Below are 18736 nucleotides of genomic sequence, written 5' to 3'. Positions count from 1 at the left end.
AGCACCGGGGATCACAGGCACACAGGCGTGGTAAAAGCAGGGGCAGGGGAGAATCTTTCTTTAGTTTTGGACAAGGCCACTGAAAACACTGAAGGAACCACCCCCTAGCTGGGCAGGATTGAAATAGAAATTGTATCGGGTCCTTCTCACCTGGAGCCTGGGAGAAACACAAACCCAGGGCTTCCCAGGCTCCCTAGATATGGGAGACAAACCTGTGTGGACTTGCAAGACGGGGCAGGTTTGGTGATCCTGTCCCTTCCTCCACTTTGGAGATAGTGAGCCATCCCTTTTGAAGGCAAGTCCTGTGGGGTGTGACTTCAGTAGGCCAGGGTGGCCTTAGCTCTGGAGTCCCCCTTTTGACACAGTATTTCCCCCCAAATCTGAAGCTGACCTTAAGCTAAGGTTTTGCCTCGATTAAAATGCAAAAGCCCCTAGGATCATGGTCACCTCCCCAGGGAGTGAATACGATTGCTTACTCAGGTAGCACATGCTGTGGGGTATAACACCTGGGCCAGGCACTGAGCAAGACAAAGAGGCTACAGTGGTGGGAACAACTCCAGTCAGTGTATCTGGAGAAGACCTCCAGATGGAAGAGCAAGGTGGGAGGGCATAGAGCCAAGGCTGAAGGGACCCCGACCCTGTCCCGATGGGCCTTAGGGTGGAAAAGGCCTCCAGGTGGAAGAGCAAGGTGGGAGGACATAGAGTCAAGGTTGGGGGGACCCTGACTGTGTCCCAGTGGACCTCAGGGTGTCAATCCTGGCAGAGGCACCCTCGGACTGTTCACCTCTTAGTGGTTCGGTGAGCAGGATGCTTGGGAATCCGGGGCCCATTCTCACCTTGCTGTGTTCTGCCCCAGGCACATTTTGGAAGAACCCGCAGTTCCTGCTGTCTGTTTGGAGGCCCGAGGAGGGCAGGAGATCCCTGAGGCCCTGCAGCGTACTGGTGTCCCTGCTCCAGAAGCCCAGGCACAGGTGCCGCAAGCGGAAGCCTCACCTCGCCATTGGCTTCTACCTTTATAGGGTAGGTGGACCTCTGAACCACAGGGGCATGGGACCAAGCATGGGGGTCACCAACAGTTACCATGTCTTCCTGTTTCTTGTCTTCTTCACCATCTGTCCCTGTTCACAGACCTGGGTTTTCAAATCCAGGCTCTGTCCTTTAGGAGCATGTGATTTAGAACAAGTCACCTTCTTGCACTAGGCCATCAGTTTCTACAGTGGCATTTAGGGAAAGGGGAGAATAAAAGAGGATTATGTGGTAGTGCTTGCTATTGTGCCTGGCACATAGTATAATCAATATTGGCTTCCTTTTTCTCTCCCCAAAAGCCAAGCATTCTTTCCCTCCCTCTTTTCCAGAAATTCCAATGATGGATTAAAATGTCACTGATAGAAGAGCAGGTCTTGTGGGAGGGGACAGGGCTTCTGGGTAGAGCCTTGTATGTCAACTGCTATTCGGGTTTCGGCTTATGAAGGAGCCAGATTCCCTGCCTAATGAGATCTCTCTCTTTTTATTTTTGTTTTTGTTTTTTAGGTGAACAAGGTGAGTTCTGCACTTGACCGGGTGGCCCTAGTTTGGGGTGATATCACATGTGGCCAAGCCTCCATGGGATTTAGTTAGACTGGAGCAGGCTTATACTGTGTAAGAAGCTATGATAATGCCTGATAATGAGAATGTCTGCCAACGGCCTGTGTGTATATGAAAGTAAAGTGTATCTGTTAATCTTTTTCATCCGAAGACCCCCAAGAGATCCTCATGCATCTGTGGAAAATCTCAGAGCCTAGCATAGAACCAATACATTTTAGAATTTATTGAATTCCTACACAAATACCTACGGCTAATATTGAAGGCCACCACAGCATAGGAAAGATGATAAATTACAATCTGGACTGGGTTATGAAACCCAAAATAAAATGGATTTAAAACATACAGGACATCAAAGACCATGTAGCCCACCTCCCTAGGGAGAAGGGACAAAGGCTTGGGGATGTGTGGCAGGAGCGTAAGTAGAAGGACAAGAACACCTCCGTGCTTCAGCTGCTGTGGCAGCCAGGAGGGGTCAGGGAGGAAGGCCCAAGGAATCCCAGCTTCTGAGGGAGGCAGCTATTATTTTATTTCCCAGAGAAAACAGGAGTAAAATGCTTAATTTTCTCAGGTTGGATTGAATCGAGTAAAAGGATTATTGTAGAGAAACCATTTTACACTGGGTCTTTTTTTGTTGTTTTTCTCGCAGGAACACTGAGCACTCTTAAATTTGCCTATTAATTTCAAAAGACAAAGTTATTTATGTCGTGCCTACTTCTAAATAGAATTTGGGTCAACCTACAATAAAAAGGTGTGAACAGAGGAAACCTGCAAATCAGTTACAAAATTTAAAAGCCATTAAAAAATAACAAAGAGCTGAGGGTTAGGTGGGCAGTTGCTTCTACCAGGAAAACTAAACCCAGGACAGCTACTGTGGATCATTGTACAATTTAGCTCCGAGATTCCTAGTAGCCCATGGCAAAGAGGGCAATTGGATGATTCCCTAGTTCTCTTGTCTCATAAAAGAATGCCTACATCATCAGGATATGTATTTTATTTCCCAAACATTGAGGAATTTGCTATATATCTGTTTATGTGGGTAGGTGATGTCTTTGTTTGCAGTTGTATATAAACTGGAGAGAGGATCCTGGTGTGGGTCTCCTCTCCCTCTGTAACCCTGAGTGAGAACAAAGGGGCGAGGAAGCACGAGAGAAAAATAGGGAGAGATGGAGAAACAAAGGAGGCAGAGAGAGAGAGAGAGAGAGAGAGAGAGAGAGAGAGAGAAAGAGAGAATATGAATCAGATAAAACAAAGCAGATACCCAAGAAATGTCGGAACAAGAGCCCTGATTAGGGTCTTCCGAGCTCTTGCCCAGTTCTCTTTGTCCTTTACAAGGGTGTTTTCCCTGAGATGATGTGGAGTGCCAGCTTATCTATGTGTAGCTGTGTGCTGTAGGTGGGGAGGTGGTGGTGGTCCATCTGTATCTGACCATAAGTCATGCTACATCACATACATGGAGGCAGCATCAGGAAGGGTAAAGAACAGGAGCATTGGAACTCAGCTGTCCTGAATTCCCAGGAGGCTGGGACTGTAACCAGCTGATGATGCTGGGCAGATAATCTCACCTCTCTAAGCCTCAGAGCCCTCAACTGTAAAATGGAAATGGCAGGCACAGGGACATTCCTCACATCATTTAGTGCTGGTGTTTTTAAGGTAAGTCAAATCAATTGACATGTGTTTATGTAACCCCTGATAGGTTCCAACAGAGGTGCAGCCCTCCACACACATATTCTGGTTTTTCCTTCCTTCCCCACTTGTTTCATCCTCCACTGGGGCACATTGGATTTGGCAGAGCAGGGGCCACTTTAGTCCTGGCTCAGAGCTTTGAGGGCCTCAGGCCTGGCCACAGCCCTGGGTCATCACCTCCCCTGCTGTTCTTCTGTCCTCTACCCACAGTACTATGACGACCAGAGGAGACTGCCCCCCGAGTTCTTCCAGAGAAACACTCCTCTGAGCCAGCCTGATAGGTTTCTCAAGGAGAAAGAAGTGAGTCAGGAGCTGTGTCTGGAACCAGGGACATACCTCATCGTGCCCTGCACATCGGAGGCCAACCAAAAGTCAGAGTTCATCCTCAGGGTCTTCTCCAGGAAGCACATCTTTTAGTAAGGACGCAAGGTCTCTCCTAGAGGGTGGGGACCACTTGGGTGAGAACAAGCAAGGAGGGCAAGGTTGGAAATGGCAGAGACCAGGGTCTCTGCTGATGAGACAGAAGAGAGATGGGGAGAGCAGGAAACCAGGTGACTTTCTGCATAGAGAACATCCCTCCCATTCCTTCCCACCCTCTTTCCACTCACAAATTAATGCCATGCTAGACGTTAGAGAGAAAAAGATAAAACACACATGGCTCCTGCCCCGCTGAAGTTCAAGGTCTGGAAAGAACACAGATATATGAGCAGTTATTGATCTTCCAGTGCACCCAGTGTAAGCATTTTGTATGCACAGGGTGTTATTGTTACAAGATACTCAAGGAGGAGAATTTGAACCAACTCCCATGGTCCTGGGGGAAGCAGGAGTGGCTTCAGGGAGGGGGTGACTATTAAAAGATGCATAAGGGGTTGCTCAAATGAGGGGAAGCTATCATGAACTAGCAGGCTTCCATTCTGCTGCTGTATCCAGTTGAATTAATGTGCACATATCCCAACCAAACATATTATTTTGCCTACGATTGTTTTACCTGCCAGGTTTTGTGGTTTTTTTGTTTTTTGTTTGTTTGTTTGTTTTTTATGTTTCGGCTGCAGGTAGTTTGACTTGATCTCAGGCAGGCCCCAATGCCATGTCAGACCACTAAGTCTCATGCTCATCTGTTAAGACTAGTTAGATGAGGGTGCAGGGAATTACAAGCAGTGTGCTGTGCACATGGCTGGAATGTACACTTCAAGGGGAAGCAGGAGGTGAGGTGTGAGAGCTGGGTGGGCCCTTGTGGTGCCTCAGTGAAGGAACATGGAAGACAAGCTCCCAGGAGAAGGGGAAGATTGGCCAAGAAATTCCCAAGAGGAAACTCTGGGTTTTTTGTTTTTTTGTTCTCAGTGAAATTGGCAGCAATTCTGGTGTCGTCTTCTCAAAGGTGAGTAGTCTGGTGGAATTCCATGTGGCTGGGACTGCTTTCCAAGATAAGATGTTGAGTTTCTCCCTTCAAGTTAAGGAGTCAGGGGAGGAGATATGCAGATCCTTACAGACCCTGTTCTATGGCAAACATTACCTGTTGTATCCTAACAGTACCCGGGCTTTGCTGTTTTTGCACCAACAAAGAGTAGAGAACTACCCTTCTGATCAGGTCCTTGTCACTGAGGGTCCAGAGCCCCGGCTGTATGAGTTACATCTCTACTTTCTTCTGCTTCTCTTTATCTGGTATTTCTTTTGTCCATTTCACTGTTTGTGATTTCCCCAAAGTCAGGGAAAATTGGAGAAGCAAGAGCTGTTTGTAAATGCTATGGTGTAAAATTAAAGACAATGCAAAGTCAAGCTCATGGTTTTCAGAAGCCTGGAAGCCATGAGACATTAGGGTGTGCACGAAAGTCCATTTATACAGGTGAATAATTATGTCTTTCTATGTGTCTCTTCCTATAGGAGATAGAAGACCAAAATGAAGGGCAGGATGAACTCTTCACCAAATTCTTTGAAAAGGTTAGTTGAACAGGTATGGTGGGGGCAGGGGGTTGGGAAAAGCAGGGGACAAAGTGGAGCATATAATTTTATAAAGTATAGGTTTGCATCTGCTTGAGGCTGCATAGAAACTGTGATTTAAGGCTACCTATTCCCCAAACTGCCACTTTCTATTAAAGTCCTCAAGTTTTTAGACAAATGAGTAGAGCCATTGTCTAGAAGTCTCCTGCAAAATGATTCTCTGTTCTTGGAAGCTGCATTGATTAGTTGTAGGGAAAGCAACTGTAATCTTTCATCCCTGAAAACATGGGATATAGCAGAGTAGAGTGTCAGAGTTGGGAGTAGGATGGGGGAGGGGGGTGCAGAGCATGACAATGACAAGCCCTGGGGGCCTTGGGGAGGGCCATTGGAGGGGAGCCCATGGAGAAGGGGCCCTTGAGTGGTCACCAGGAGAGGAGGTGGGACTGATAAGAAGGGGGAGGGCCTGGGACACACACTTGGTCTCTGCGGCTTCTTCCCTTGGGCTGACCCAGACGTGAGTCTAGCAAGGGCTGATTGTATGAGTGCAGGGCTCTGGAGGCCACGCTGTTCTAACCTGCAGGACACTTAGGAATAGGGTGAGAAACATACTGGAAATCTGGGGTCTGATATTTGAGCAATGTCACTAAAACAGAGAACATGAGCCCCTTATGTTAGTGACATTCCAGATTTAAAGTCACAATTTACCTGCCTTGCCCATCTGGAATTTTGTTTAATGTAGCTGGAGAGGATAAATCAGAATCTTATATGTATTGTTTATTAAAGTTTTCCTCCATACCAGTGGTTTCCAGACATTTGATGCTGCAATCCTTTTATCAAACGAAGTCGCATACAGAATCCCAATATATATAAAATAACTAAAAATTGCATATTATGAATATGCTTCAGTTTTTAAAATTCAGATGTTTGATACTTATATTTCATTGATATATTTTAAAATCAAATGTTCATATAAGGAGTTTCTTTTAATAAACTCTAAGGTTAAAATCTGGAGTTTTGACTGATGACGTTTTATTGAGAATGAAATTCAAACCAAATTGTTGACTAAACTTCAGAAGCATCTGGATAGCACCTTTGAGAATCACTATTCTCTATAAACCTACCGAAAAGTCATGCTCTGCCAGGGTTCTCTGGGGTTGGCACCCAGTTAAAAAGCATTGTGAAGTTCTTAGGATATCCCAGTTTAATTTCATGGCCAGTCATATGACCCTTCTGCCATCTAATGAGCCTTCAGTAACAGTTATTTTTTCTTGCCAATCTGCTTTCTATTCAGTATCCAGAAATTAATGCAGTTCAATTGCAGAGCATCCTGAACCAGATGACCTGGTCACGTAAGTGTTATAGAGCCATTCTGTAGGACTCAGAGGGGATGCAACTTTTCTAAACTCTGGCTTTGTTTCTCTTTCCCTTGGTAGGATTATGAATTACTGAGCACTGGTCTTAACTGTGGCTATATTTTACACAAGGGTGGATTATGTGATCTGAAAAAGCAGTAAGGAAATTTATGCAGCTTTGAAAATCATTATTATTTTGCTTACTTTGGGTATAGAGATATATGGCAGTGAAAATGAAGATTCCTGCCATTTTGCTAGTCAGAAAGGAATAACTGAGTACCTCTTTCTTGGCATATCAGTTCTATGTGGAAGAACTGCACCCATTTCCTCAACCTGGGATATAAATATTAAGTATTAACTAGCCTACCCAGGGAACTGTCTGATGAACTCATGTTAAATTGATCAAGCTATAAAACTCTGGAAGGAGAGCACACACCACCTAGAAGAACTGCAAATGGGTAGCGCGGAGGCTTTCACATGAAGCCTGGGATAAATTATTAGAAAGGCTTAAAGTCCATATAAAATATTTTGTACATATATTTGGAGTGAGAAGAACACAGAAGAAATAGGCTGATTTCTCCAGGGAGACGAATGAACTTCAAAGTAAAAAATGTAAAACAACTAGAGTATTTGCTACCAAAGTTAGATGATTGCTTCTTCTTTCTATGAAGCCAAGATTTCAAATCCAGACAAATTACAGTCCTGGCTATTGTGTGATTCAGGGTTTGAAAGAATTTGCAGAAGGCTTCTCAAAGCCAAATTCAGTTATCAGTGAAACAGGCAGAGGGAAGACTCTAGGAATTGTAGAACGTAAGACTCCCCCTCCCGGCTGAAAATAAATTCTAGGTTCATTCTAGGGAAATTACCTAGAAGAAATGGCTTGTGCACATTTAAAAGTTTTTAAAGGCCTTGATTGCATATATACAAAATGGTTTTCCAAAGCATTTATGAACAAATTGCTTTCATTTAGTCATATGAGAGGGTTCTAGATGGATAGATCAGAGAAATACTGTAGATTTTGGCAAGATATTTGGTGAGTCTCCCGTGATAAATGATAAAACGTGAATTGGAAAACAATAATAGTAGATGTATTTACAACAAATCTTATCACCATTCTCAAGAGTTATACAAATATAAAACTAGAGGGATAATTCTATCCAGTTACAGGCAAGAGTCTATATGCTTAGATGTTTAGATGAGAGTTCTTAAATTCCATCTGCCCTTGGTCCTGTTCATTTCCCCAATTTTTATTAATGTCTTGGAAGAAGACATGGAATATAGGCTTATTGGAGCTGCAGATGGCACAAAGCTGGGAGAAATCATTAATATAATAGATAGCAGAATTGAAATTCAGAATGTTTTCAACAAGCTGTGCCCAAACCAAAAAGATGAAATGCAGTCAGGAAGATAATAAACCACTGCCATTTTGATGTAGACCATTTTAAAATGGTAGCGCAAGTTCTTAACAGAAGAGACCTCATTTTTGTGGCAGTTTATGTGAAAGATATTTGGTTAATTTAGTTGACCTCTAGCTAACATGAACTAATTGTTTCAAGTTGCTGCTAAATAAGCTCATACAAATTCAGGCTGCATTTAATGGGAGCATTTAGATGAGTGTTTTTAAAATTGTGTTCCTGAAAACGTTAGAAACCAAGAGGTTTAGTAAGTGTTCCATGAAATAAAAGGGGTTAGCTTCTGTGGTCAGTTGTACAATATGTACCTCACATACAGTAAAGTGCATGGCGAATGAAGAAAAGCATCAATAGATGCAAAGTATCCCACATTTCTTTGACCACAAAACTTTCTCTGCAGAAAATCTCCTTTGAAACATAATTTGGGAAATGCTGATTGAAAACTGGAAGTGATAGGTGTACTGTATTCTGTTCAATCAAACTGCATCTAGAAGACTGTGTTCAAATCTTGGTACCATATTTCAAAGAGATACTGGCAAAATATAGGGCTCAGAAAAGGGTGTCGAGGGTTTAGAAACCATTGCATCTGAGGAGTAGTTTGGGAAATATTCAGATGTTTAGAAGCGAAAGCAGAAGTCAAAGAAGAGACAAATACCTTTTATGCTTTTCTGGAGGTGAAACTAGGACCAGTGAGCCACTATTATAGGAGGTTCCTTTAGACTTAATGAAGGAAGTTTCTCCTAACTGAAGCTCTTCACCCATGTGAAAAAGTGAGCACCCGTAACTGACAGACCATCCATCAAGAAACCTGGGGAGGGCTGGGCGCTGTGGCTCACTCCTGTTATCCCAGCACTTTGGGAGGCTGAGATGGGCAGATTACTTGAGGTCAGGAGTTTGAGACCAGCCTGGCCAACATGGTGAAACCCTGTCTGTACCAAAAATATAAAAAATTAGCCGAATATGGTGACGCGCTCCCGTAATCCCAGCTACTCAGGAGGCTGAGGCAGGAGAATTGCTTGAACCTGGGAGGCGGAGGTTGCAGTGAGCCAAGATTGTGCCACTCCAACCTAGGCGACAGAATGAGGCTCCAAACAAAAAAAAAAAGAAAGAAAGAGACAGAGAGAGAGAGAAGGAAAGAAGAAGAAGAAGAAGAAGAAGGAGAAGGAGAAGGAGAAAGAGAGAGAAAGAGAGAAAGAAAGAGAAAGAATGAAAGAAAGAAAGAAAGAAAGAAAGAAAGAAAGAAAGAAAGAAAGAAAGGAAAGAAAAAGAAAGAGAGAAAGGAAAAGAAAGAAAGAAGGAGGGAGGGAGGGAAGGAAGGAAGGAAAGAAGGAAGGAAGGAAGGAAGGAAGGAAGGAAGGAAGGAAGGAAGGAGAAAGAAGAAAGGAAAAGAAAAGAAAGGTTTACAAGAGCCTTTGCAAAAGCCTTGGGACCCTATGTTTTCCATTTAATAACTAGGTGGTGGCTGCCCCCATGCACAGATCAGGAAACCAGGGCTAAGGGAAGTTAAACAACATGCCACAAACTCAGCTGTCCTGTTTCTCAGCCCTGCAATTTTTCTAGCAAACGCACTCCCTTTCTAAGTGGATAATTGTAATCAATGTTTGATCATCCATACTATGGAGAGGCATATTGAATAGATAGCCTAAGGGGGGTTGTAAAAACAATAACAGTCTGCAGAAACCCAGAGACAGTGCAGGATTAGGTGTACAGGCATGGGGCAGGTCCCAGCTCTGTCACCAGCTGTATGAACTTGAACAAGATCAGACCCTCTCGAAAGAAGGAAGGAAGGAAAAAAGGAAGGAAGGAAGGAAGGAAGGAAGGAAGGAAGGAAGGAAGGAAGGAAGGAAGGAAGGAAGGAAGGAAGGAAGGAAAGAAGGAAACCTGAGGAAAGAATCCCCCAATTCAGGTGGGAGCTTGAAAAAGTTGACCTCTTGGATCTCTTTGAGATTTGGGAGTTCGACTCTGTGATCCTGGCCCTCCCTAGGTACAAAGGGCATGCTCATTTGGCCCTCTGTGTAAGCAAACCCAAGCCATACCAGGCGTCCCCTACAGCATTTGACTTTCTCCATGGGTGTAGGAATGACCATCACCCCCTGTCTCTCTACTGCCTTCCGTTCTCACTCTTCCAAGCCCATGTACATTGTGGTCATCAGACCCCACAGCTGGCCCATGCAGCACTGCCTCCTCCTGCTCAGAAAAGGGGTGTGCAGACCTGGGGCCAGCCCCCATGTGAACTCTTTCTGCTCCTTCACAGATCTGGGGAGCAGACAGCCCTTCTTCAGCCTGGAAGCCTGCCAGGGTATCCTGGCCTTACTGGACGTATCCTTTCAGGTCTGTGGGTGGATGCTTGCTGTCGGTTGAGAGCTTCACTCTGGAGCTAGACAGAGTGGATTTGAATCCCAACCCCAACCCTTGCTCGTTGTGGGATCCTGGACAAGTCACTGAACTTCATTATGCATCCAGATGCTCATCTGAAGCATGGAGAGAGTGTTGAAACTTACTTGGTAGGATTAATGTGGGAATGCAAATGAGATAATACAGGTAAAATGCTGGGGTCAGAGTTATCATCTAATAGGTGACCAATATTAGCCATCTATCACAATAATGTCATTTCCTGGGAATGAGGATGAGGCAGCTAGAAGGTGGTGGTTAGTAACAGCTCTCCAGGTTTACAAGAGCCTTTGCAAAAGACTTGGGGCCCTATGTTTTCCATTTAATAACTAGGTGGTGGCTGCCCCCATGCACAGATCAGGAAACCAGGACTAAGGGAAGTTAAACAACATGCCACAAACTCAGCTGTCCTGTTTCTCAGCCCTGCAATTTTTCTAGTAAATGCACTCCTTTTCTAAGTGGATAATTGTAATCAATGTTTGATCATCCATACTATGGAGAAGCATATTGAATAGATAGCCTAAGGGGGGTTGTAAAAACAAAAACAGTCTGCAGAAACCCAGAGACAGTGCAGGATTAGGTGTACAGGCGTGGGGCAGGTCCCAGCTGTCACCAGCTGTATGAACTTGAACAAGATCAGACCCTCTCCAAGTGCTCATTTCATCAACTAGAAGATGGGGGAGTTAATACCGACCTCACCTGCTACAGGTGAAGTGTGTAACTCAGTGATGGATTCATAGTGAGGGCTCAAACAGAGATGGGGTGTGGTAGTACTTTGACCCAATGTCTCTGATGCTAGGGGTATCTGGGCATGGTCTACAAAGCCAACCATTAAACTTAAAAAAATGTAAAAGGCATCCTTAGCCACCCTGTGCCTGACTCCTTCCATAAGCTGGTTTTTAAAACAATAATGAAAAAAGGTTACTATTTGTTAAATTTAAATCACGTCAAATTGGCCATGTCAAAATATCCTGCCTCAATACGAACAGACACTTCTCAAAAGAAGACATTTATGCAGCCAACAGACACATGAAAAAATGCTCGTCATCACTGGTCATCAGAGAAATGCTAATCAAAACCACAGTGAGATACCATCTCACACCAGTTAGAATGGCAGTCACTGAAAAATCAGGAAACAACAGGTGCTGGAGAGGATATGGATAAATAGGAATGCTTTACACTGTTGGTGGGATTGTAAACTAGTTCAACCGTTGTGGAAGACAGTGTGGCGATTCCTCAAGGATCTAGAACTAGAAATACCATTTGGCCCAGCCATCCCATTACTGGATATATACCGAAAGGATTATAAATCATACTGCTATAAAGACACATGCACATGTATGTTTATTGTGGCACTGTTCACAATAGCAAAGACTTGGAACCAACCCAAATGTCCATCAACGATAGACTGGATTAAGAAATGGTAACATGTATACACCATGGAATACTATGCAGCCATGTAAAAGGATGAGTTCATGTCCTTTGCAGGGACATAGATGCAGCTGGAAACCATCATTCTGAGCAAACTATCGCAAGGACAGAAAACCAAATACCGCATGTTCTTACTCATAGGTGGGAATTGAACAATGAGAATACTTGGACACAGGGCAGGGAACATCACACGCAGGGGCCTATTGGGGGGTGGGAGGCAGGGGGAGGGATAGTGACAGGAGAAATACCTAATGTAAATAACGAGTTAATGGGTGCAGCAAACCAACGTGGCACATGTATACCTATGTAACAAACCTGCACATTGTGCACATGTACCCTAGAACTTAAAGTATATATATAAAAAAAGAACTCAATAAAGGATGCTAAGAAGAAAAAGGTAGGAGTGAAAACAAGAGGCAGTGGGATATGTCATATTTAATTTGTTTATGTTTAGGTATAAAAGACTTCATGTGTATTAAAATTATATCACTATCTATTAATACTACTGGTACTCTACTAACAATAATAAAAGATAACATTTCATAGCATTAAAAAAAATTCTGCCTCACTTAATCCTAGCTGTGGTCATCACCATCATCACCTCCATCATCATCACTTCTCCCAGTGCTGCTGTGCTCTGGGCTCATTCTGTCTTTTCCTAGCAAGAGTGAGGGAGCCCTGGGCTGGACTGGCCAGCGAGGTGAGGCCAACTAGCGAAATCAGACACGATCAGACATTGAATGAGGCCATCCACAAATTGCACATCACTTTGTGCAGGGCTGATCACTGCCTCCAAAGCATGGATGGAACTCTCCCTGGCAGCTTTTACTTTAACCTATTAATCAGCTTAATGCATCGGGTACTATGAGCATCCAGGAATTCAGGGATCTGTGGAAGCAGCTGAAGCTCTATCAGGTAAGAACAAGCCTTAACCACACCTCTTTGGAAGATGGTGTAGGAATGGCAGTTCTACAAAGCTGTAGAAGATACTTCTCTCCCATGCAGCCCTTTATATCCAACTCACCAAACCTCTATTCTCCCTTCAGTGAGCATTTCCTCCATTGTTCTCTTCCAAGCTCAGACAGCCGGTTGCAGTAGTCTCCTGAAGTTTCAAAACACATATCTAATCATGCTGCTTCCTTACAAAAAGCTTTTTAAGACTCCCCATGGACTTCAGAGAAAGTCCAAACTCCTTGGCACACTTGGAATTTAAAGTCTTTCATAAATTTGCTCCTTCTTGCTCTTCCAATCATTGCTCACAACCCTCCCACTTGTCTCCTAAGTCAGAAAGCTGGAATCACTTTAAAGTGTGGATAATATGCTTACATTAAGCACGTTTACCCACACCAAGACTGTCTATACCCCATGAGAAAAAGACTTTTCTGTTTTTCAGAACCCTTGCTCTGTAGGAAACATAAGGTGGTAGGATCCCAGCATGGACTCTGCCATATTCTTACCCTGGCAGCAGGCCCTGCATGTGGAGCCTCAGATATCTTCAACAGCCCCTCTGCAGTGCTGACAGGGGACACACAGGGGCTCTCAGATGGTGCTTGGAAATGCCTGGCTTCCTGAACCTCTTATTTGGTTCTTTACAGAAGGTTTTCCACAAGCAAGACAATGGGTCAGGATACCTGAACTGGGAACAGCTGCGTGCTGCCATGAAGGAGGCAGGTAGGCACAGGAAGAGCTGGAGCTGTGGGCACACACGGGCAGGGTGCACACTCACCAGGCAGAGGAGAGGAGATGCGTGGCGTGCTGAAGTAACTCTGATACGCAGTGTGACTCTCAAAGATGTAGATCTGCAATCAACACCAACATTTTTTATGATTGTCACTGTGATCCTAGCCAACATTGATGGAGGGTTGGCACATTCAACTTCTCATTTAATCTTCAACACCACCTTGTTATAATCCTCACTTCGCAGAGGAGGAAATTGAAGCTCAGTTGCCTGGGGTTTAAATCCAGGACTACCGGGCAGGTACTTTTGAGCACTTAGCAGACTGCCTTCTTCCTTGAAGGCCAGTAACATACTTGATGAAAAGAGCCTCATGCTGATTGCCTTAAAGGCAGGGGTGAGGAGTAGGGATTAAATAAAATAAATTGGTTAAACAATTAAACAATTCAAAATGAACCCTATAAAAGATTTCCATGCTATCCGGATTCAGGTCCCTAAACTGGAGGGACAATTGAAGGGGCCTTGGGCAGGAGGGGAGCTGGGTGTAAGCCCCCAGCACCCACAGCAGGAGCTTGTGCTTAATGCAGGAATCGTGCTCAGTGATGACGTCTGTCAGCTGATGCTCGTCCGCTACGGCTGCCCCCGCCTCCCGATGGGCTTTGTCAGCTTCGTCCACTTGATGCTGCGTGTAGAGAACATGGAGGGTGAGCTGGCAGGAAGTTGGGGAGGCCAGGTCTTCCTCTGCTGCCCCATGACTTCCCACCTGTCCCTAGTTTAAGCACAAGGGAGGACAGCTGCCATCCCAGAAACGGCAGACCAGGGAAGCTATGGGGACCTCCAGCCAAGTGCCTGTGATCCCTGGCTGCAGATACCCAAATTCATTCGTTTCCTGCCTTGTTCCAGAGACATAGGCTTGAAGTGGCTCACTTGTCATAGGTGTGGCTGCGTGTGGTCACATGTAGGCTGACATTGGGTTCCCTCACGTTTTCAGAATGGATGTGGTTAAGGTGAGATATGTGGGAGGAACGAATTCATAATGTTTCCAATACACACATTAACTGTGTTCCTTTCTGCTGCATTTTCACAGATGTCTTCCAAAACTTAACCCAAGATGGCAAAGGGATATACCTCCAGAAGCCAGAGGTAAGACTTGCCCCAAGGAGGTGGCTCATGTCATCTTAGGTAGAGGTGGCCCTTGCAGGACCATGTGAAGGAGAAGGGCTCTGGGGACCTTTATTCTGCTGAATTTGAAATTGAGCACTACATTCATTGCATTCACTCATTCATTCATTCATTCATCCATCAAATATTTTCTGAGCACCCACTTTGTGCCAGGCACATATGAAAGGTGTATCCAATAACTCTGATTGCAATAATGCCATGTGACAAATTTACAAAACGTCAGCAACATATATATGATAAGCACTTATTTGGCTTCTGAGTCACATGGCTGGGAGTCAGTGGATCTCAGCTGACTTGCTCGTGTATCAATGGGTTAGCTGAGGGTTTTGCTGGGTACCTGAATTGAGGAAACTCTGCCTAGGTTTGTTCTTTCCAGGGAAATGGGAGAAACACAAGAAAGAGAGCTTAAACACACTAGGCCTCTGAAACCAAGGCTCCAGTCTGGCACACCTGCAAGTCATTCTGTTGTCCAAAGCAAGTCACATGGCCAAGCCATTTCCTCCTCTTTCATATCACTTTGCAGACACAGCAGGATGTGTTGAATGAATGAGGTGATATGCCTAGGAGAAGACAAATTCATGTATGAAACTGATTATCTTCCCTGATCATTCAAAATGCACTGATTTATTGAGCAGCTGCTAGGTGCCAGGTGTAGCGCTAGGTAATGTTCATTGTAAGGACATTGGAGTCTGGAGTTCAATCCTCTGCTCTTTTATTCTGCAACCCTTCCTCTGATATGGCCGCTTAGAAATGATTCAGTCAAAGCTGGAATGTCTCTTGATCTCAAATGTCCATTTTGTAGAATTGCTTTCCAAGCTGTAGGGACCTGCAGCCTGTGTCACCCCTCAATCCCTCCAAGATTCGGTGTGAAGTGGGATTCTACTGGAGGTCCAATGGCCAGAATTTTCAGAGCCTATCCCTGAACTGCTTAGCCCTACACTTGAGTGCTGGGGCATCACTCCTGATCCCAGGCAATCCTTCCATAGTGGCAGGCTCCGGTCTGGGAGAATAGGACAACACAGGTGTGGCACCCGAAATAGGACAGTCCAAAACTGAGCAGGGTCCAGTGGACAAAGAGCTATCACAGGAAGAGAACTGCACTGGGGTCTGAGAATGGGTTGAAGCCACAACACTTCTTGTAACTAGCTGCGGGACCTTAGGCAAATCACATTAAATCTCTGGGCCTCAGCTGCCCACAGGTGAAATGAGTGGAACTAGGTGGTCTCTGAGATTGCCTCCAGCTCTGACCATCTTTGGCTCAGTGAGGATCAGGACCACCCAAGGTCTGTAGGGAATGGCAGCCACCTCGTTGGATTTCACGCTGAGGCTTTCTCTGACACCATTGGTAACTTCACTATTCTCAGCTTTATCATTCTGAGGGATTGGCCTGGGGAGTGGTTTCCCCAGAGATCCCCTCTATATGAGTTAGAGGGGTTGTTCATCACACCCACATAAAGCTGTCAGACCAAAGGGCCCATAAATGTAAACATGTAGAATATGCTTTAATGGATTTCTGCTACCCTGCCAGTTTGCACACCTGCCCAGAGCTGGCATGAGCATGCCAAATTGAATTCATGGGAAAAAAATTCATTGAGAATTGAATACAAAATCAGCCTGTATTTGGCTGTCATCATTCATAGGCACTGTGAGAAGTCAAGGTTGATTATATTTCAGATTGATTTATACTTCCTAATGGATGGTATGGTCCCTCTAGCTAAACCATCCATTAATGTTCTGTCTCCACGGCTCCCCAGGAGTGTGGGGTGGGGAGGCCCAGATGAGACATGGGTCTGAACTGACCATCATTTGCTTTCCCAACATGTCCAGTGGATGATGATGGCACTGTACTCCTGAGAAGGCTGAGTCTCACCTGCCCTCACTGAAGACTCTGCTTGTGGCCCAAGAGCAGCCTTTGGCTGAGACCAACCCGTGCCCACCCTACTTACTGATCTTCAGGACTGCCTCACCAGTCGTCACCTCCTTAGCTGGGAATATTTCTCCTCTGCAGCCCTCCCCCTGCATTGCCAGCATGCAGAAAGGGAAGGGAGGAAGTAAAGATTGCATCAGATTTGTCAAAGCTAGCCATCCTTCCCTGAGGCCACAACCTTGTCACAAGCAGAGATATTACCTGACATGGCCTAACCATTCTGACTCCAGAGCTGGTATGCTTAGCCTCTATACAACACTGCCTCTGTGGCTGCAAACTCAAGTGACTTTAGACATGCCATATGTTCTCACATGTGGGGTAATCATCTAGGTTTTAAGGTCTGGAGAGGGAATGATATATCCTTAGACATTTAGTCCCAGCATTTGCAAATTAGTAGAGACATCGGCTAAGTTTCAGCTGTTTGGGGATGAAGTTAGGGATATAGTGGGTTTTCAGAAACACAGACAATAAGAGAATTGCCAGAGTCCAGATGGGGTGGGCTGGCTCTGGCATCTGAGATCATGGGGTAGTCTTCTGCTGACAATACCTCCATATGATTGGATTTGGGGGAACCCAGTAGGTTTAGAACACCTGAGTTCTCAAAGGGCTTCCTGCTTGTGACAGGTGTCAGTCTGTTCACTTGACCTATAGACTATCAGATCCATTTCAAATCCGTCCAGAAATTCTCTGACTATCTACTTCAAAGAACAAAAACAAACCCATGCTAAATTATAGAGTCAATCAGCGGGTGGTTGGTATATCTGATTTTTTGAACTACCACGATACACTTTGTTTCATCCCTCCAAACCCAGAATACAGGTGCAAAACCAGAACAATGGCCTTTTTCCAAAGTCAATGCAATTTATTCATAAGTTAGCACCTCAGAGCCATTTATTACTACAGGTTGAGCATCCCAGATCTGAAAACCCCAAATCTGAAATACTCCAAAATCTAAAATTTCTGAGAGTAGACATGAAACTCAAAGGAAATTGGGGCATTTTGGATTTTGAATTTTTGGGTTTGAGATGTTCAGCTGACAAATCTATAATGCAGATATCCTGAAATCTGAAACACTTCTGGTTCCAAGCATTTTAGTTAAGAGATACTCAACCTGTATTCTATTTAATCTTAACTTACAAACTATTGTAACTAATGTGGCTGTTTGATTTCCAAGTCCATAGCAGACTCAGGAAGGAAGCTGAATGAAGTGATAAAAGTGTGTCCGTTGGCAGAAGGACTAAAGGAGATTTGAGCACCTGTCACATGGGTACTGTACCGGAAGAAAGGAGCACTTTGAAAGCACAGTTTAAGAGGTAGGAAAGTATTTTATTTAGGGAAAAAACTCTTCATTTATTCCAAATGATAGAAGGTAAAACGGGTTTCCATAAAGTGCTAGATACATGAAATATTGTTGATTTTATAAAAGATGATCATGTATTTGTAACCTTTTACAGATTTTTATATCCATCTACTTATTTGTATCTTTGTCTTTAAAATCTGCCATTGTAAATAGCTGTTTTAATAAAACAATTTTGTCTTGGCCCATGAAGACAGTTTTGAAGATATTTTTGGGTGATGGGAGGGTGACACCGTGAACTTGTTCACAACATTTAGACTACAGTGTGCTGCTTGTGTTGGTGCAGATAGATCTATCTCCATATTGTTTAAGCCTGAGAGCCTCTCTGCTGGCTTCTCAGTGGGTGATTTGAATGGTCCTACGTCACTCAGGTGTTAGCCTCACTCTCCTGAGTCCCTATCTGCACTGTGGCAACTCAAAGATGACCTGTCTTTGCTGACCCCCTTCCTGCAGATTCTCTCCTATACCCCCAAAGTTGAGTACTGAGTACTGAAGACCACGGGGCAGATCCACCTCCCGACTCCCACCACACTTCCCCATCTTCTGTCGCTCCAGGGAAAGGGGGAGGAAATAGAGATCTGGGGCAGGAGAAACTGGGCAAGCACCAGGGTGAAGTCAGCTGAAGGGCTGGGAGGTGAGCATCAGCAGTTCTGGAATATCGAAAGCAGAAAGTCTGCCATGAATAAGAACAAGTGGAAAGTGCAGCCAGGGAGGAGCGAGGAATCACCTGCCAGTGCCAAGGAGGGTGAGGTCAAGGAATCCAGAGGTTGGGTTATCAAGTCCAGCCCACGCAGGGAGGGCATA

General features: G+C 44.6%; 1 protein-coding gene across 3 annotated transcripts in view; it reads left to right on the top strand.

Annotated features, from left to right (window-relative positions):
• Nucleotides 1-18124, top strand: part of CAPN14 (calpain 14) — a 58792-nt gene extending 40668 nt beyond the window's left edge. For 2 of the 3 annotated variants that reach the window (XM_031655043.1, XM_031655041.1), the window contains 12 exons: nucleotides 857-1020; nucleotides 1531-1539; nucleotides 3478-3683; nucleotides 4609-4645; nucleotides 5149-5205; nucleotides 6497-6554; nucleotides 10224-10288; nucleotides 12638-12706; nucleotides 13387-13462; nucleotides 14054-14170; nucleotides 14554-14609; nucleotides 16476-18124. In XM_031655043.1, coding sequence (XP_031510903.1) covers nucleotides 857-1020; nucleotides 1531-1539; nucleotides 3478-3683; nucleotides 4609-4645; nucleotides 5149-5205; nucleotides 6497-6554; nucleotides 10224-10288; nucleotides 12638-12706; nucleotides 13387-13462; nucleotides 14054-14170; nucleotides 14554-14609; nucleotides 16476-16502 — 941 coding nt within the window. In that variant the 3' untranslated portion in view covers nucleotides 16503-18124. The remainder of the gene's footprint in view (nucleotides 1-856; nucleotides 1021-1530; nucleotides 1540-3477; nucleotides 3684-4608; nucleotides 4646-5148; nucleotides 5206-6496; nucleotides 6555-10223; nucleotides 10289-12637; nucleotides 12707-13386; nucleotides 13463-14053; nucleotides 14171-14553; nucleotides 14610-16475) is intronic. The other variant, XM_031655042.1, reaches the window with a different exon arrangement.
• The last annotated feature ends 612 nt before the right edge of the window (nucleotides 18125-18736 follow it).

Source organism: Papio anubis, chromosome 14 (assembly GCF_008728515.1).
Source record: "Papio anubis isolate 15944 chromosome 14, Panubis1.0, whole genome shotgun sequence".
NCBI classification, from domain to species: Eukaryota; Metazoa; Chordata; class Mammalia; order Primates; family Cercopithecidae; genus Papio; species Papio anubis.
This window is presented reverse-complemented; position numbering and strand designations above follow the sequence as displayed.